The sequence below is a fragment of the Clarias gariepinus genome, chromosome 23 (genome assembly GCF_024256425.1).
Source record: "Clarias gariepinus isolate MV-2021 ecotype Netherlands chromosome 23, CGAR_prim_01v2, whole genome shotgun sequence".
In the NCBI taxonomy this organism is placed as follows: domain Eukaryota; kingdom Metazoa; phylum Chordata; class Actinopteri; order Siluriformes; family Clariidae; genus Clarias; species Clarias gariepinus.
The window spans coordinates 17685640-17701837 of NC_071122.1; the positions used below are offsets into that span (position 1 = coordinate 17685640).

The 16198-nt window shown below is 37.6% G+C and overlaps 1 protein-coding gene across 2 annotated transcripts in view; it reads right to left on the reverse strand.

The window, feature by feature from the left end:
• mdfi (MyoD family inhibitor) overlaps positions 1 to 3951 on the reverse strand; it is a 55540-nt gene extending 51589 nt beyond the window's left edge. Inside the window, exons 1-2 of one of the 2 annotated variants that reach the window (XM_053483558.1) lie at positions 3616 to 3951; positions 2404 to 2548 (exon numbers count right to left, since the gene is read on the reverse strand). In XM_053483558.1, coding sequence (XP_053339533.1) covers positions 2404 to 2512 — 109 coding nt within the window. In that variant the 5' untranslated portion in view covers positions 2513 to 2548; positions 3616 to 3951. The remainder of the gene's footprint in view (positions 1 to 2403; positions 2549 to 3615) is intronic. The other variant, XM_053483559.1, reaches the window with a different exon arrangement.
• Positions 3952 to 16198: the final 12247 nt, after the last annotated feature.

Genomic DNA, 16198 nt, shown 5'->3' on the forward strand with positions numbered 1-16198 from the left:
TCCTACACATGTGAGATTTAGTTTATAATTTAATTCATGATCATTTCACTAAACAAGCAGTATGTTGCCTAATTACTGTATGTAAAATTAACAATATTACAGCTATTATTGCATCTAAGCATCAACATTCACTACTGATTTTCGCCATCAGGGCAGACAGCAGACAGACACGCTGCTGTGAAACCAGCACACGCCAAGCAAGTCAATAGAGTCAGTGTTACAGCTCAGACAAGCTCCATATTCTCAATGAAGCACTGGCCTCAAGTCTGTACTTTTAAAGTATGTTTAAAAAAAGACGCATTTTTATCCCGATGATCTGAGATCAGATCTACTCCCAGTGCAGGGATCTGAGTTGGTTTTAGAAACAGATCTAGAAACAGTGCCTTGTGTTGCGCGATCCTATGAGGTCAAGCAATGAAAGGATGCTTTTGTATATGTGTGACTTCAGTTCAGGTGTTTGCCTTCAGAAGTAGGCCAAGCTAAACCCACACAACTGATGTGCCAGTAAGAAGAATAAAATTGTCCCAAATAAAAAAAATTACAAAAATATAATAATAATAATGGGGAGAGCGATCCAAAAAGCGAAAAAAATTGTGGTTCTTTGGGTGTGAATAATAATAATCCTCATGTTGAAACAAAGCCTTAGAGAAGAACAATGCATTGCTGAATGTAATTAGCGGGTACGAGCCAGACTTAAGCAAGACCCAGTGGGCAACTCTCTGACTGTGGCTGAGTTTTCATGGCCCACTGGCTGTGGCAGGCGTGCAGGAACTGACTCGCCTTGGCTTGGTGCAAATGAAGGACTGGGCCAGGACTTGATAAACCCCGCCTGCTCAGCTAACTCCTGTGGCAAAAAACAGTACGCTAACATACAGGCTTCAGAGGCCTGAAATATACTGTATGCACACTCAAAAATACAACACTGACGCAAGAATGCAAGAATGCACGGACGCACAAACCCACACCGAAGACCACATATGTGCTTCTGCACGCTTTTGCTACCCTGTGGCTTTGGTTAAAATCACGATGACAGCTCATGCACCACTCCTAGCAAGATGACAGCAAGATCCGTTGGTCATTATTCTTAACTGTATTATTTCCAAGAATACAAAAAAATAAAAACTATAATTTTACTCATTCCTCCATTTCGTGGTTTTGTTCAGTTCTGACCGATACCCAACTTCCAGAACAATGCTATGCTAGCTAGTCTCATAATCCAGACCTCCACTTTTCTAAAGAGAGTCTGGTGTTTTTCATTATCACTTAAACCCAGTGTGTTGTTGACCAATTGGTCTTTGGAAATTGTCTGTAGTGTGTGACCGGTGTCCTGTGATGTCCCTTGCTTAATATCCTGAACCCCCTGAGATAGGGTCCAGGCATGTGATAACTTCTCGGCACAAGTCACAAGCAGAGGGTACGAGGCTGAGTTTATATGCTAGCAAGAACAGCAAAAACAACCCCGAGTACAGCCTGAAATAAACTATACTCAACTCCTGCCTCTCGTGAGATTGGGATCAAAGAAATATCCAGACATTCAGTGTCTTCTCATCAGGTACTGGATCAGCTCATCTGTCACCAATCTCATGCATTTGAGAGCATTCTTACCCAAGTGAAGTACTATAAACATCCTCCCTGAGTAAAACAGCAGATGAGACCAAATGAGGCCACCCACTATTAACTGCATGCATCTGATCGAAAGATTGTGTGATATTTAGACGAGCTAGACTTGTGTCTGCGTCTGGGTTCGATTCCAATCATAAATATGGTTATATTAATTTCATTTCTAGACCTACTTTTGTCTCCTGTTAGATACACAGCGGACATACCCAGACATACTTTGTTCTTTGCATTTACTGTAACTGTAGAATATACAGTGCAGCGTAAAAGAATTTCTGGCGATCCCTGATTCCATGCATTCTATGTCTCTCCTATAAACACTTGCTCTAATTTCTGTAACATGCAACCGATCACATCCACATTCACAAGCTGATTCAAAGATCACGCAGTGTTTCATGTACATTTTGGAAAACTCTGCGTATGTCCTCCCTGAGCGTTTTCAAGAGTGCAGCAGGAACTAAGCAAGGTATAGCTTGTGTAATCCGAACCAAAAATATGTGCATGCAAGGTATGGCATTAAGTATCCATAGTCGCCATACGACTGAGAAGCATGTGAGACACGTCAAAGTGGCTAACGTTAATGATTTTGGTATTCTTCAGTCAGTGTACCTGTGTCTGTTTAAAAAATGTTCTATTTAATAAAAAAATATCCATCCCTAAATCTTAAATTGACTTAAAAATAAATGCATCTTTTTCAGCCTCGTACAATACAAACTCAATTGTTTTTCCTTTTTTGTGTCCTAACCTAGCATGCTCAGCACATGTACATTATCTCGACGTGCCCACCTGAGTCAGTGCCGCTGGGACACTCCACTGCCGAGCTCCCTGGGCCGAGACGTGCTTCATCTGGAGGTTGAGGCGAGCTGGCATCGGGGTTACGGTCCTCCTCCCACATCTGCTCGAGCTGAGAGCCAAGAGACCAGAATCTATCCTGTATACACAAGACAGCCAAAAACATGGTTCACCAGAGACCTTGCCAACACAAACCCCTGCTTGTGTTCGGCATTTTAGGTGATCCAATTCCTCACAGCGCTGGAAGTCTTCCATATGTTTCAAGCAATAGATTGAGTAGGGTGTGATGGTTGGCAGGATGTAGCAGAATAAGCAAAAGCATGGGAACAAGTAGGCATAATTTGAGACAAATGTTGATTGAACTGAGGCTGACTCACAACCTTTAACATCGGCAAATAAAATTTCTGCTTCGTCACTTTCAATATATATTTTTTTAATAATGTGATTTAAAATGTTGCCCTTGAAGGCATGCTATTTATTTCAACACGGCTTTGCAAGTCATTCGTAACAATTCACATTACTTTTTTCCCATTTCTCAGGGTTGCCACATCGGATCATTCGATCTACAAGTTACAGTATTGGCACAGTTGTTTTTTTTTTATACCGGATGCCCTTCCTGCCCACCCATTTCTCCAGGCTTGGGATTGGAACCGAGGATTCATCTCCTGCATCTGGGTATTTCATATGCGCATAGGGTTAAGGGCCTTGCCCAAGGGCCCGACAGTGGCAACTTTGTGGTTGCGGGACTCGAACCCCGTGCCCCCAGATCAGCAACTAATAACCACAACCTGCCTGACAATTCATTCTTTCATTATATACGGCCGAAAATGATACAGTAAGATTAAAGTAAGGATTAAGACTCATATAATATGAAGTGACCCTTTTTTTTCTGTATGTTCATGCAACAATTTGTTAGATGGAACTTTGCAGTACAGAATTCTGCTTTGCATTGCGTACTTGACGTTTTTTTTTTTTTACCGATTTCTTTTTCAATACAGAACTTCTGTTGTTTGTTGACAAACAGCATAAACCTTTATTTAAAGCACTGTATTATGCAATAAAACCCAGAACGTACATAAATAAAGTACATTTTATATCAAGTGTTTACTATTCTCACTCCTTAACAAGTGCAAACGAGTTCAGAAAGTTGTACTTTTACTGTAAACAGGTTGCGTACTGTACTGTATGTCCGAATGCAGGTCTTACCTTAGAGACAGCGCGTTGTTCTTTTCCCGCGTTTCAGTAACTCACGCGCTCCCTCAGTGAAGTCCGGCGCGCGCGGGGAGAAGTCGCGTCCCCGTCATGTTTCAGCGTCTCCGGACTGCCCTCACAGTGACAACACTCAGCCTTCACAAACTTCCACACACTCTGACAGTCTCTCTCTCTCTCTCTCTCTCGCTCCGTGCAGAACAAACCTCCACACAAACAAAGTTCACAAAAGTTACTCCCGGGAAATGTTAAGGAGAAGTAAAGAGCAGTGTGAAGACTCCTCAGTGAAAATCCTCTGGAGTTTAAACACGCTGCTGACTTCGGTGTCTGAGTTTTAAGTTTCAGCCTGAAGACTTCCAAGCGCACACACACACACACACATGCACGCATGCACGAACGGACACACACATACACACACAGAGTTCGAGAATTTTCAACAGGAAATTGCATCCGAGCCTGATTACTGTGCTGCTGCTGCCTTCAGGCTAAAATACAGAGTGTAACATTTAGGGAGTAAAAGTTACTGCTGTGTCATTACACAGGAAATAATAATAATAATAATAATAATAATAATAATAATAAGTTTTAGTTTAAAAATAATTAAAAAAAAATTTTTATGTTAGTAATTATTTTGCTTTATCTTCTTTCTCTTTTTGTTAGTACTGTTATTTTTAAGATTACTATTATTTTCCCTATTATTATTGTTGTTATTATTACTATTTTTGTTTTTTATTATTATTATTATTATTATTGCTGTTGTTGTCATAATTCTTTATCTCCTTCCTTTTTTTTCTTTTTATTGTTGTTGCTTTTGTTGTTCTTTTTCTTCTTTGTCTTATTATTATTGGTGTTGTTGTTTTCGTTGTTGTTATTAGCGTTAGTGTTATTTTTATTATTGTTGTTGTTGTTGTTGTTGCTCATCTTCTTCTTCTTCTCCTTCATTATCTGTGCTTTTTCCATGGCTCCGGGGCTTCATGACCCTGTACACAGGATAAAGCAGTATACCAGATCAATGAATTAATAATTGTTATACTTTTGCTGTTCTGTCTATAAGTAGCCCAAAATTGCTTAAGGTAAATCCAATTAATTCACAACAACATATAAACCTGACATGCCATGCCTATTTAAATACCTATAATGGACAAAAAAACACATTAAAGCCCCCATCATGTGAAACAGAGGCATCAATTTGATTTTGACATGGTGCAAGTTTTACAAGTGAATCGAATTGTATAAGCATGGGTGAAAGTAGGCTGGTATGGTTCAGTACTGCGTATCACTTAAAGATTCAGTTCCTCATTCAAAACCACTTAGAGTAGCATTTTCTACAGGAACACACATCTGCTAATGATGTGTTAAGTAAAACAACACATTTCTCCTTATTAAATGCTTAAAAGTTTATCAGAATTGCCTCCAAACCGTGTGTGTTATGTTTCAATCTTTTATTATTTCCAGTTAACATAAGCACAAGCTTACACCTATGCACTGATAAGTTCATGGCCTATCTTTTTTAAGGCTAATGTGTACAACAAAGCTGACTAGCTTCTAACACAAGGCTTTAAACAGCAGTGTGAAACAAGGAATTGTACACTGTCATAATAATAATAATGCCTCATACTGTATTAAACTATGATCATATGAACTGATTTTTTTTTTGTAAAAGAAAGCTGATGTTAGCTAGGATAAAGTTAATGTTGGTATTATAGCATCTTTCTAACGTGTCAGGAACTGTTAGTGATGTTCTCTGAGTTAAAGGGGTTTATGATGACACATGCTTATTATTATTATTATTATTATTATTATTATTATTATTATTATTATTATCTCTGAACATTAACTATTTTATAACTGTGGTTAAGCTGTGTTCCAATTCATCATCAAGTCAAGTCATACCTTACTCACCCTGCATCTTATAATTAATGTTAAGACCTACTCTTCCTTTATATTTTATAAGATAAACCCTTACAAATACTTTATATGCATGTAGTGTGATCCAGATTAAACCATACTAAGCACAGATTCGGAAAAGTATATAACCTGATATAACCCTGCAGTGTGCTATGTTGTTTATTGGTATTACTAATTGTAATATTTAGCTAATTATTTTAATGGGTTTTGATCTTATTTTGGCTTTTGTTCAACAGATGAGAATCACATGTGCATCTGACATGGTAAGAATGGCTGGTGTCTTGTGATTCATAAATCAGTTTTAGCAGCTGTCAGTGCTTTGTTTTTATCTGGGTGATTTTACGCATTCCAATTTAGACTCATTTTATCAGCTCTAATCTTGAATTCCTTTGTTTTTACTATCACAAATACTTCTTCGGCAAGTTCATGACTTTTAGCCGCAGTGAAACCTTTGAATGGTGCAAACGTTTTAAAGAAGGCCGTATGTCCATGAATGACGATCCCGGACGAAGTGCCCCAGAGTAAATAACCGTTCCTGTGAACCCTCAGCAAGCAGAACACCTGATTCTTAAAAAATTGATGGATAACTTGTGGAACATCAGAGACACATCAGTTTCAGGAACTGCACACACGATCATTCACCAACACCACTTTCACATTACAGGAACTCAGTTGGGAATTATTGCTGCATCCCCATACATTCCTGACCGCTCTCCAAGGCATTTCCACATGTTTCGGGCATTAAAGGTGTTCCTGGGAGGCCAGGGTTTCAGATGTAAAGCAGGCAGTCCCATCATGGCTCTGGCGTAAACTTTCTACCCTGATGGTATCCAAGCACTAATGAAGCTCTGGGATAAGTGTACTAGTGTAGCAGGAGATTATATAGAAACATAAAGCTATTTTTTACTCTCATAAATGCAGTATGTTACTGTACTGCACAATCAAGTCCCAGTTTGACTTGAACACCCTCCGCCAGTTTATTGAAAGGAGCTTTGCAGGAACAAATGTACGAAGAACCTTATTCATATATATATATATATATATATATATATATATATATATATATATATATTTAGAGCTCCTACGTGTAATGTAACACTATTGCCTTTATACAGTATATCCCGGAAGCAGAAGTGCAATTTTAAGTTATGATGTGGAAGTGTTTGTCCAAGTTGTCCTACCTCAGGTTAAGTGTTAACATGATACCCTTTGCATCCACCACAACCCTGATTGGTATAAAGTGATTACAGAATAAAAATAACTGAATTTTGTTTTTCATTGCAATCAAACATTATACTTATATTTCCGGTCGAAAAAAAAAAAAACACATTCTCCTAAAAGTGGCTCACCTATGTGAAAAAGTTTTCAGATGGTCATATAACATAATTTTTTATAACACAGCTTCTAATCTCATGATTCGTGCTTTTTGTTTTTTTGTTAATATGCATACACACATACATCATTTTATTTTTATCAAATAAAAAGATACATTTGCTAAATACAATTTCATGCCATTTTATGTAGAGTCTGTAACTTTTTTGAATTCAAATCGTTTAGTTGTCATTCAGATGAAACTTGGCCAATTTAGATTTCATATGTAAAGACATAAACCTGAAAGTGTATTATTCTAAAATGTAAAATGAGTAAAATATTGCAACATGAATTTGACTGTGTTCCGGACACTACAGACTTTTTTTGAGAAAGAAATCCTTAATTTTGCGCTGAATGCTTTACTTTAAGCAGCCTTACACCTCCAGGGTGCAGGTTTGATTCCCGGCCAGGCTCGTTTCCCTTCCCGGTGTGCATGGCGTTTGCGTGTTCTCCCCGTGTTTGGTGGGTTTTCTCCAGGTACTCCGGTTTTCTCTTATAGTCCAAAGACATACAGGGTAGGCTAATTATTTTAGGTGTGTGTGTGTGTGTGTGTGTGTGTGTGCGCCCTGCAATAGATTGGCACCCTGTCCAGGGTGTACTCCGTCTTGTGCCCTAAGCCTCCTGGGATAGGCTCCAGGTCCCGGCACATCGGACAACAGATATACAGGGTGTCCCAAAAAATCATCATTTCAAATATGAATATTTGAGTAAAATGTTCTATGCAAACAAAATTAAATAGACTTCATGTTAAAAAAGACTTCATGTTGAAAAAGAAAAGATTAATTTATCAAAAGTCCAACCACATTTTCAAAACGGATATAGATTTTATAAACAATTTCGCAATGCTCCACAAATGTTCAATATGCGCACCGTATCAAGTCCAGCTCCTCCAGGCTTGTAGAAAGGGGGGGATTCTTGGAGACTGCGCAGAACACATTCACTTTCAGGCAAGTCCCTTATGTGCTCAACTGTAACATGGGGATTTTTTTCCCCTCAAATGTGAACACTATGCCTGTTGACTTCCACATACGTATGAAATGTGGCCTCATTACTGAAAACAACAGGCTTTTTAAGCTCCTTTTGTTGCAATGTTGTTAAATTATAAAATGATGACAAATAGGTATGAGGGTTGGTAGAAAAAAAATAGGTGAGACACTCTGTACATCTGCTGATTCTGTGGCACGTATTCACAGGGTCAGGTTGCCAGCTTGACGCCAATTGTATCTGAGCATTTGGGGGTGAAGAACCTTGCTCAAGGGTCTAGTGGCGACCTGGCGGCGTCAGGGCTCAAACTGGGGACCTTCTGATTCGCAGTTGAACGTTAACCACCGAGCCACCATATTATATCACACACTCACTCATCAACTATAGGGCTTTATCCTGTATAAAGGGTTGCAGAGAGCCTGGAGCATATCCCTGGAGACCTTAGGGCATGAGGTGCGGTACACCTTGGACAGGGTGCCAGTCCATCGCAGGGCACACATGTACACTCACTCATTGGGAACACCAATTGGTCTGATCTGGATGTCTTTGAACCGTTGGAGGAAACCGGAGAACCTGAAGGAACCTCACCAAGCACGGGGAGAACATGCAAACTCCAAGCACACAGAGACGGGAATCGAGCCTGGCCGGGAATCAAACCTGGAGGTGCAGGGCGACAGTGCTAACCACTACACCACCGTGCCGCCTTCTGTATTATACAGTATGTATAACAAAAAAAATTTAATCAGCACCAATGCTGTGATTTGGCCATGATTTCATATGATTTACATGGTCACTTGTGCTTGTCTTGAGAGAGACGGAGAGAGGGGAAAACTAACGAGAGACTAAAATAAGCACTATATCCTCACCACAGTGCGTACCGAAGACATTTCCCTGCTGTGTTTACAGTATTTACTACAGTTCTTTCTGCAGGACCCAGTTTAAGATGTTGTTCCATGCAGACAGTAGGATGCTATTCCTCCCCATCGGCACAGTTTTAATGAAATAATATAACCCAGACCCGAGCTAATAGTGCGTGGCCACCACCAACACTGTTATGTGTGCTATCTGCTTAAAAATGAGTTATTATACTATAACGTGTATCAACATATGGGTGCCTGGTACTGAAACTCCAGATAAGTGTAGGAATTACTGTACATACAGTACGCACAAGCAAGCCTAAAATAAGCAGTGGAAGATTTTTTAGTGAATCATTTTTTTTTGTGTGTAACAAATTATTATAACAAGTTATGCACTTACATGATCAGGGCTGGCTTGTGTAGATAAGTTAGCACTAAAAACATATATATAAAAAAGCTTTTTTTTTTGTTGCACAGACCTTGCATTGTTTAATATTAATATATTATTTATTCACTTTGTCTAAGCAATAGTACAAAACAAAAGTACGTACCACTGTAGGTAAAATACATAGAATAGCATGAAGCATGACTCTTTCTGGGTCAGGAGGTAGATTTACACACATTTGGCAAAAAAATAAATAAAAAATATATATTTTTCATGCAGTCCGGATACTTATTGTACATTGCTTACTTTTTTCCCCATGTTTCTTAAAAAAAAAAGAAAAAAGATGATGGTTCATCAATATCCTCCCAGGTCTCAATAATGAAGGTTCTTGGAGGCTCAACCATAATAGTTGTATAACAGTAATGTCACTTTGCGGATAGTAGAATCTTGTTTAATATGAAGACATAACAAAGAAAGGGATTTGATAAAGAAGTGTTTGATGAACTTGCAATTGATGGCGAAGGAAGAGAAGAAGAGCAAACAGATCCTATCCATCCACCCATTCATCCATCCTCATGGAACCTCTATAGTCCAAATAGGGACCGTGCAGGCGAATAGTGAATACCATTGTATTTATTCCCTTTTACCGACCATGGTGGAACTTCTGCTCAATATTCATGCACAAATTCACAAACCACAGGCAATTTAGGAACGCCAATTAGCCAAATCTTTATGTCTCCGCATTCACTGTGGGAGGAAACCGGAGTACCTGGAGGAAACCCACCAAGCATACAGGTGGGACTTGAACCCAGATCCACTGAGGTGCAATTCGAAAGAGCAAGACATAACCTACCACAGATATCTATCAGTTCTTTCTGAGGTGTTATTTTAACTTTTTGATGCTGATTGTATTCAGTAGCTTTGAGCAGTTTGTAACAGTTTAAGAATAAAAAAAGAGCAGGGGACTAAAAATGTGGTTTCAATCACTCACAAAGATGCTTTTGTTCTTCCACTCGAGTCGCTGTACAGTATGCACCAGTGATCCAGGCCAGTCCTGGTCTGTCAGGGACTTCTTAATTAGACTCATTAGGGTGGCCATGAGTGCAGGGCGAATTGTGCAATAGAGTCTGGGACATGATGTGGACGGCATGTTGTAAGCTGGATTTTTATAGTTGGAGTCATTACGTAAGCAGTTCAGAGTCTGGGGTGGATGGTCTTACAGGAGCGCTGTCTGTACTCGAAATCATCAGGTCCAAATCGGCGTGCATCACGAGACTGGGTCAACATAGGTCCATTGAGTCAATTGGACATTCAAATAACATGATTTTGTATGCCGTGCAATGGATCTTTTTTTTTTTTCATCTTTTCTCACAATACATTAGTTTTTAAAAAATAAATACACTTTAATAATGACGCCTCCGAAAAGAAGACAAAGAAAAAAAAATTCCAGTCTGTTTTTCTTGAAACCGCCGTCTCAGAAAAGTACTCAGTGCATCTTTTTTCAGGTTTTGAAGCTCTGCATATTTGACGTATGCCAAGATTGAAGAACAGAACCCGATCCCAAGTCTAAGCAGGTTGCAATAACACTCCACACCCTGTCTGTGTGTCAGCATGAGATTTTCTCAGTGTGAGTGTGAAAGGACTCTGGCTGGGCCTGTCCCACTCTGTTTTTTTCTTCCTGTGTTTTTATTTTTTTCCCCCTCGCGCTTACTTTATGACTGGTTTATTTACCCCTCCTGGTGGACAGAGGCTGAAACACAGCAAATGAGGCCACGGGGCAGTGCGAATATGTGTAGCGCACTCCATGACAGTACGGCCCAGCGCGCAGGGGACGATTTAAACAGATGATGCAGTAAAAAAACATAAATCATCAACATATCCTTTACTCTATCTATCTATCTATCTATCTATCTATCTATCTATCTATCTATCTATCTATTATAATATACCTTATAACTTAATAATTTGTATAAATGTTAACGTTAATTTATTATTTTGTATCTTTATGGTACAATTTTCTTTTTCTTCTCCCATTACTTACCATTTTATCTTATTTTATATAATTATTTTAAAATAAATTATTTAATTTTAATATAAATATAAATATAAATTATACATTTTTAAATATTTATAAATATAAATAATTGTTACATGTGTTTCTTCTTGTTACCACAACTTACATTTGTAATAAAAAAAAAATTATGTACCACGCAAAGAAAAACGAATTTATTTTTTAACCAAAAAATGACACAATAAATGTAACTTCATATGAATAAACTATTGTAGCTTTTCTTTTTTCCTGAATCACTGTTAAATCATTGTGATTCATTAAGATAAAGCACTTGATTGCAGAATGTGTCACTTCCTGGGATCGCTTGATTAAATCCCCAGGCGTCATTTTGCAATTTAGGATCTGACTGGACTTACTCCTGTGAAGCCTAATAACTCACGAGTTATGCATCACTAACAGTTTAACAATAGCTAACTATCATTTTTCTCCTTTGACAAAGCTGAAGGTTCTTGGCAGCAATTCAGACAGACAGCTTGTATGAGAGGAAGAAAAAAAAAAGGAAAGTAAAAATGAAACGCAAATAACTATCATTAGCCTGATCCTCTTAGACAAAAGTGGCACTTGTAAACTTTACCCTATTACTCTAATTTTAAGGAGGTCTGTTTCAGTCAGGATTTGGACAGACCTCTCTCCAGATGTTTTTAACCACAGAATGTCGCCTGAAAGCCCATCAAGCACACGTTTCCTCGTTTCCCCTGTTCACTAGTCGGTCGAGATCTTGAAATTTGTACACCAAGAGAAAAGACACTTGGTGAGGCGCAATCGTATGCTCGTGCCAAACTCGATATAATAAAAAGAAAGTCATATCAGACCCGTTCTTTTCGTCTGCTGCAAATCAAGAACATGTTTGTTTTTTTTTCTGGACACAATGTTGCTTTTTTGCAGATGTGCAAAAAGACAGACACAGGACATAACAGCACTTCTCACAACTGCTGCATGTTTATCTTTAAAATGTCTGAAAAAAAAAACTTCAAATGAGCAGACGCAATGGACACAAATGTGGACAGTGTAATAAGTATTTTTATTGCATTTTATAATGCCATTGTCAATAATTAGTACAGATTACATGCAACTAGAACTACTGTACAGTTTTTTTTATTGTCTGCATGGGCAGACACAAGAAGATTCAGGTTACAAATACACAGATATATGTGTGTGTGTGTGTGTGTGTGTGTGTGTTTTTATACAGCATGAAGAAAAATGGCAGTGACTGGCATAAACACGGTCACCCCAGGGTTGAAAACAATAACGATGGCTGGCTAGTTGCCTTTTCTTTTTTTTTTCTTCTTTTCTCAATACCATCTTAGAACCACCATGTGTTCTTTCCCCTAAAGTTTTTCATTCAAAAAGTTTTGAAAAAAATAAACAACAACAAAAAAGGTAAACAAAAAAACTTTATATTTATACTAAACTAAGTACATAGAAATCACTGCTGATAAAAATGTACACACATTCTTAAGACGGAAATGAAATGAGAGCTAAAGTGGTAGATCCATTCGATTTGGCCGTTAAAAAAAAAAAGAAAGAAAAGAAAAGTAAAGAGAAGTTAATACCGTCAGGCAAAGCTCATAGGCAAGGATCTGTTTCCTGGATAACGTCACATTAAAGCTGTCGATCACACAGAAATGGAGCTCAGACAGCTCAATAGACTTAACATTAAAAGTAAAAAAAAAAAAAAATAGAACAACAACAAAAGGATTTTGACCCAAACACAAGTTTTCCATAATGGAAAAGCTTCAAACATTTCTAACCAATTAGCAGAAAGGAATTTGATGATATCATAAATAACCATCGACAGATCTGATCCCAAAGCTGAACAGGTTGTAGTAAAAATCGTGGTCCCGTTGTTTTTAGAGAAGATCCAGGTCAGCATATTTCGAGAAGAGAATGAAGAAATCAATAGAATCAGTGACGGCACGACGACGCATCGGCTCGTATTTATAATTACTAAGCCGTTAATGCAAATTAAGTTAACGAGAGCCTTGCTGCGCAGTCCATCGGGCTCTGAGCCGACGTGACGAGTGACGACAGACTCGCTGGAAATGAAATGAAAACACCATTGCCAAATGAGCGACAGCTTTGAGACGTTTCTGCAAACTACAGGAATGATTTTGTTTAAAGGGAGTCTGTACAAATACATCTATTGGCACCTAAAAGGACCAACATACACCTCAATGTTCTTTTTTTGTAAAGCAAGAGAGGGCTACGTTTATATATATTTATATATAGATAGATTTTTTTTTGTTTCTTCAGGTTTTTGTATATTCCTCTTTCTCCTTTTTTGAGGTTTTGGTCCTGTCCTTTGAAAGAGAAAAGAAGGAAAAAAAGGAAAGAAAGATAGAAAGAAAGAAAAAAAAACAGTCCTTCTGAGGTATCATTGCAACAATTAATTCAACTTCTTTTTTTGTAATGTTTAAAAGGTTTTCTCTCTCTCTTTTTTCCTTAAAAATGCATAAATGCAATACAGAGACAAAAAAAGTATCAAAATAGACCTAACTAAGATAAATATACAAACTGGTGTTTTTACCTAAACCACTTAACCTAATTTTGTAATCTTTAAGTCTTTTTTTTTCTTTTTTTTTGTTTTGAGATAATACACTTTTAAAAAGCATCGTCCCAGATGTTTTTTTTATGAAGACAAATAAAAAAACAACTAAACAAACAAACAAACAAACAAACCCAGGAGTGAAAATAATGATACCTGCAGCACATAATATGATAAATACAAACAGCATAAGCAATACAGTATAGAAGGTTTTACAATAGTTAGAATGTAGAAACTTAACATAAAAAAAACCTGCAGAAAAATATATAAAGACGAAAAGTGTGGACAGAGAGAAAGACAGCGAGAGAGAGAGCAGAGAGAGAGAGATAGAAATGCCCTTGAGAGCTAAGCCAAGCTGTAATATACAATAATACATCATTACAACAAGATTAACAAAAACATCATGGTGATCGCTAATACCACTGACGTACATCAGTCTACATCTTTTATAAAACAACTTTGTTTACAGGTGTGTACCTTAAAGCATGACTGACGTTCTTTCGTAAATGCAGCAGTTCCTTATTACCGAGCGATTCGGCCCTGTTCCTGTTTACGCGACTCATCGCCGTCATCTTTAGCGCGGACATTTAAGCTCTAGGTTTAATCTTTGGGATATTTTGGTTTTTATCGTGCCAGCACTAACCGAGCCGGCTTCTTTGTAGCTCATCTTTTGAGTGATCTACAGGATGAACCAAGTAAAAAACAAACAAACAAACAAACAAACTCAACTGCGCTGCTCGGTACGCAAGTCTGTAAGACTTTTTTTTTTTTTTTATCCCCCCCTGACCCGAAGCCGCCATAAAGCCACGCTTTGCATTAATTGCAAAGCCGTAGGGGGGTTTGGGGTGGGGGTCTCAACCAGAAGACCCGCGTTAATGCATTCTGCCCATCATCATTTCTGACACTGGCCCATTGAGCGCACTCTAATGACCGCCCGCTTCATTGGCTTAAAGCTGGGCCTGGCCCCTCGTTATGCATGCAGAATTAGAGCTTGCAATTAATGCCTCCTCGCCGCAAAGACCTGTACACAGACACTATGCTAATAGATCACTTAAAGATGGTGGACGCGCAATTTGGAATAGACCTTTTTTTTTTTTTTGACCATTTAATGCTTCGCACTTAACAAGACTCAGCATTTTTTTTCTAAGGGGAGAGGTAGTCATTACTCTTTTTTTTTGTCAGCATGGTGTGTGTTGTTTGCTTGGTTTCGTTCATGCAAATGAATTCAGGATCAAGGATGGCCAGACAAGCGTTTTTGTTCACAAGCATTTTGGTTCTCAATTATTATTATTATTTCTTTTTAAGGATGAATGAGAAACGAGACGGTGTATACAGGCTACTGTAACTATGGATGTTTTTCATTGGCCTTTTATTTTGTGGACTATTTCAAAAAGGAGGTAGCAACATTTTTGGTTATTTATCATTAATTTTTTTGTGTGTGTATGTGTGTTAAAGAATACAATGAAATATTCCTATAGCAGGTGCATTTAACAAACCTCAGTTAAAACCAAAGAACAAGAATGTGTGTGTGTGTGTTGTCTGAAAGGTTCCTTTTAGATTAAACACGATTCGAAGTGCAATTAGCGTCGACGCTGTCCCTCAAATGTCTTGTTTTGGATATCTTTGTATTGAACAGATAGCTAATTATTTCCTGTCTGTTATCCTTCAGATGGAAACTCTTGAAATGTTTGAAATGGTCAGGTTCAATGAACAATGTCAATAAAATCAAACACAATGTGAATAAAGTGAAACATTTGGGAAAAAAAAGAAAGAAAAATGAGTGTTTGTGTAGTGAGCATTTGTCGTTCAAGTGCATTATGTCTGTAAAAGTATTTATCTCTTAGACCTTGAGGCGTTTTTTTCGAAGGTTGTGTTCTTAAACCTTTGCCGTTGCCTGAGCATGAGAGGGTAGAGCTTTTTTTTTTTTAAGTTTTTTTTTTCCTTGTTAAGTGCTTTATCATCTAAGGAACTGAAAGAGGCTTGACAATACTGCTGCTTTTTTTTGGCCTTACACCCCATAGGATTAACTCATTCACTTTACACACTACACTTAAACTGTTTTTTTTTTTTTTTTTTTGTTTTTCCTTCTTAAACCACCAAATTCTCTTTTGCATCTCACACTTTGGTTTTTGGAATGTTCTGCACTAGTCTTTAACAGATCACTTAATATTCAACTTAAAAATAATAATAATATTAATGATAATAATAATAATAATAAAATAACAGTATAATAATTTAAGGAATAATTGTTTTTCTTTAAAAGGAAGGAGGGAAAAAGTATAAATTTAAAAATGAAGGGTATTTGGTTTACTACAAATTTCTTTGGTAACCTGTAACGAAAATAAATTGGGAGGGGGAGAAAAAAATAATAATAAAGAAATGAAACATAGAATTTGGCATGGAATTGCTATGGACGTTTATGTGTTTATCCAAGTTAAAAGCTAAAGCATGATATCTCA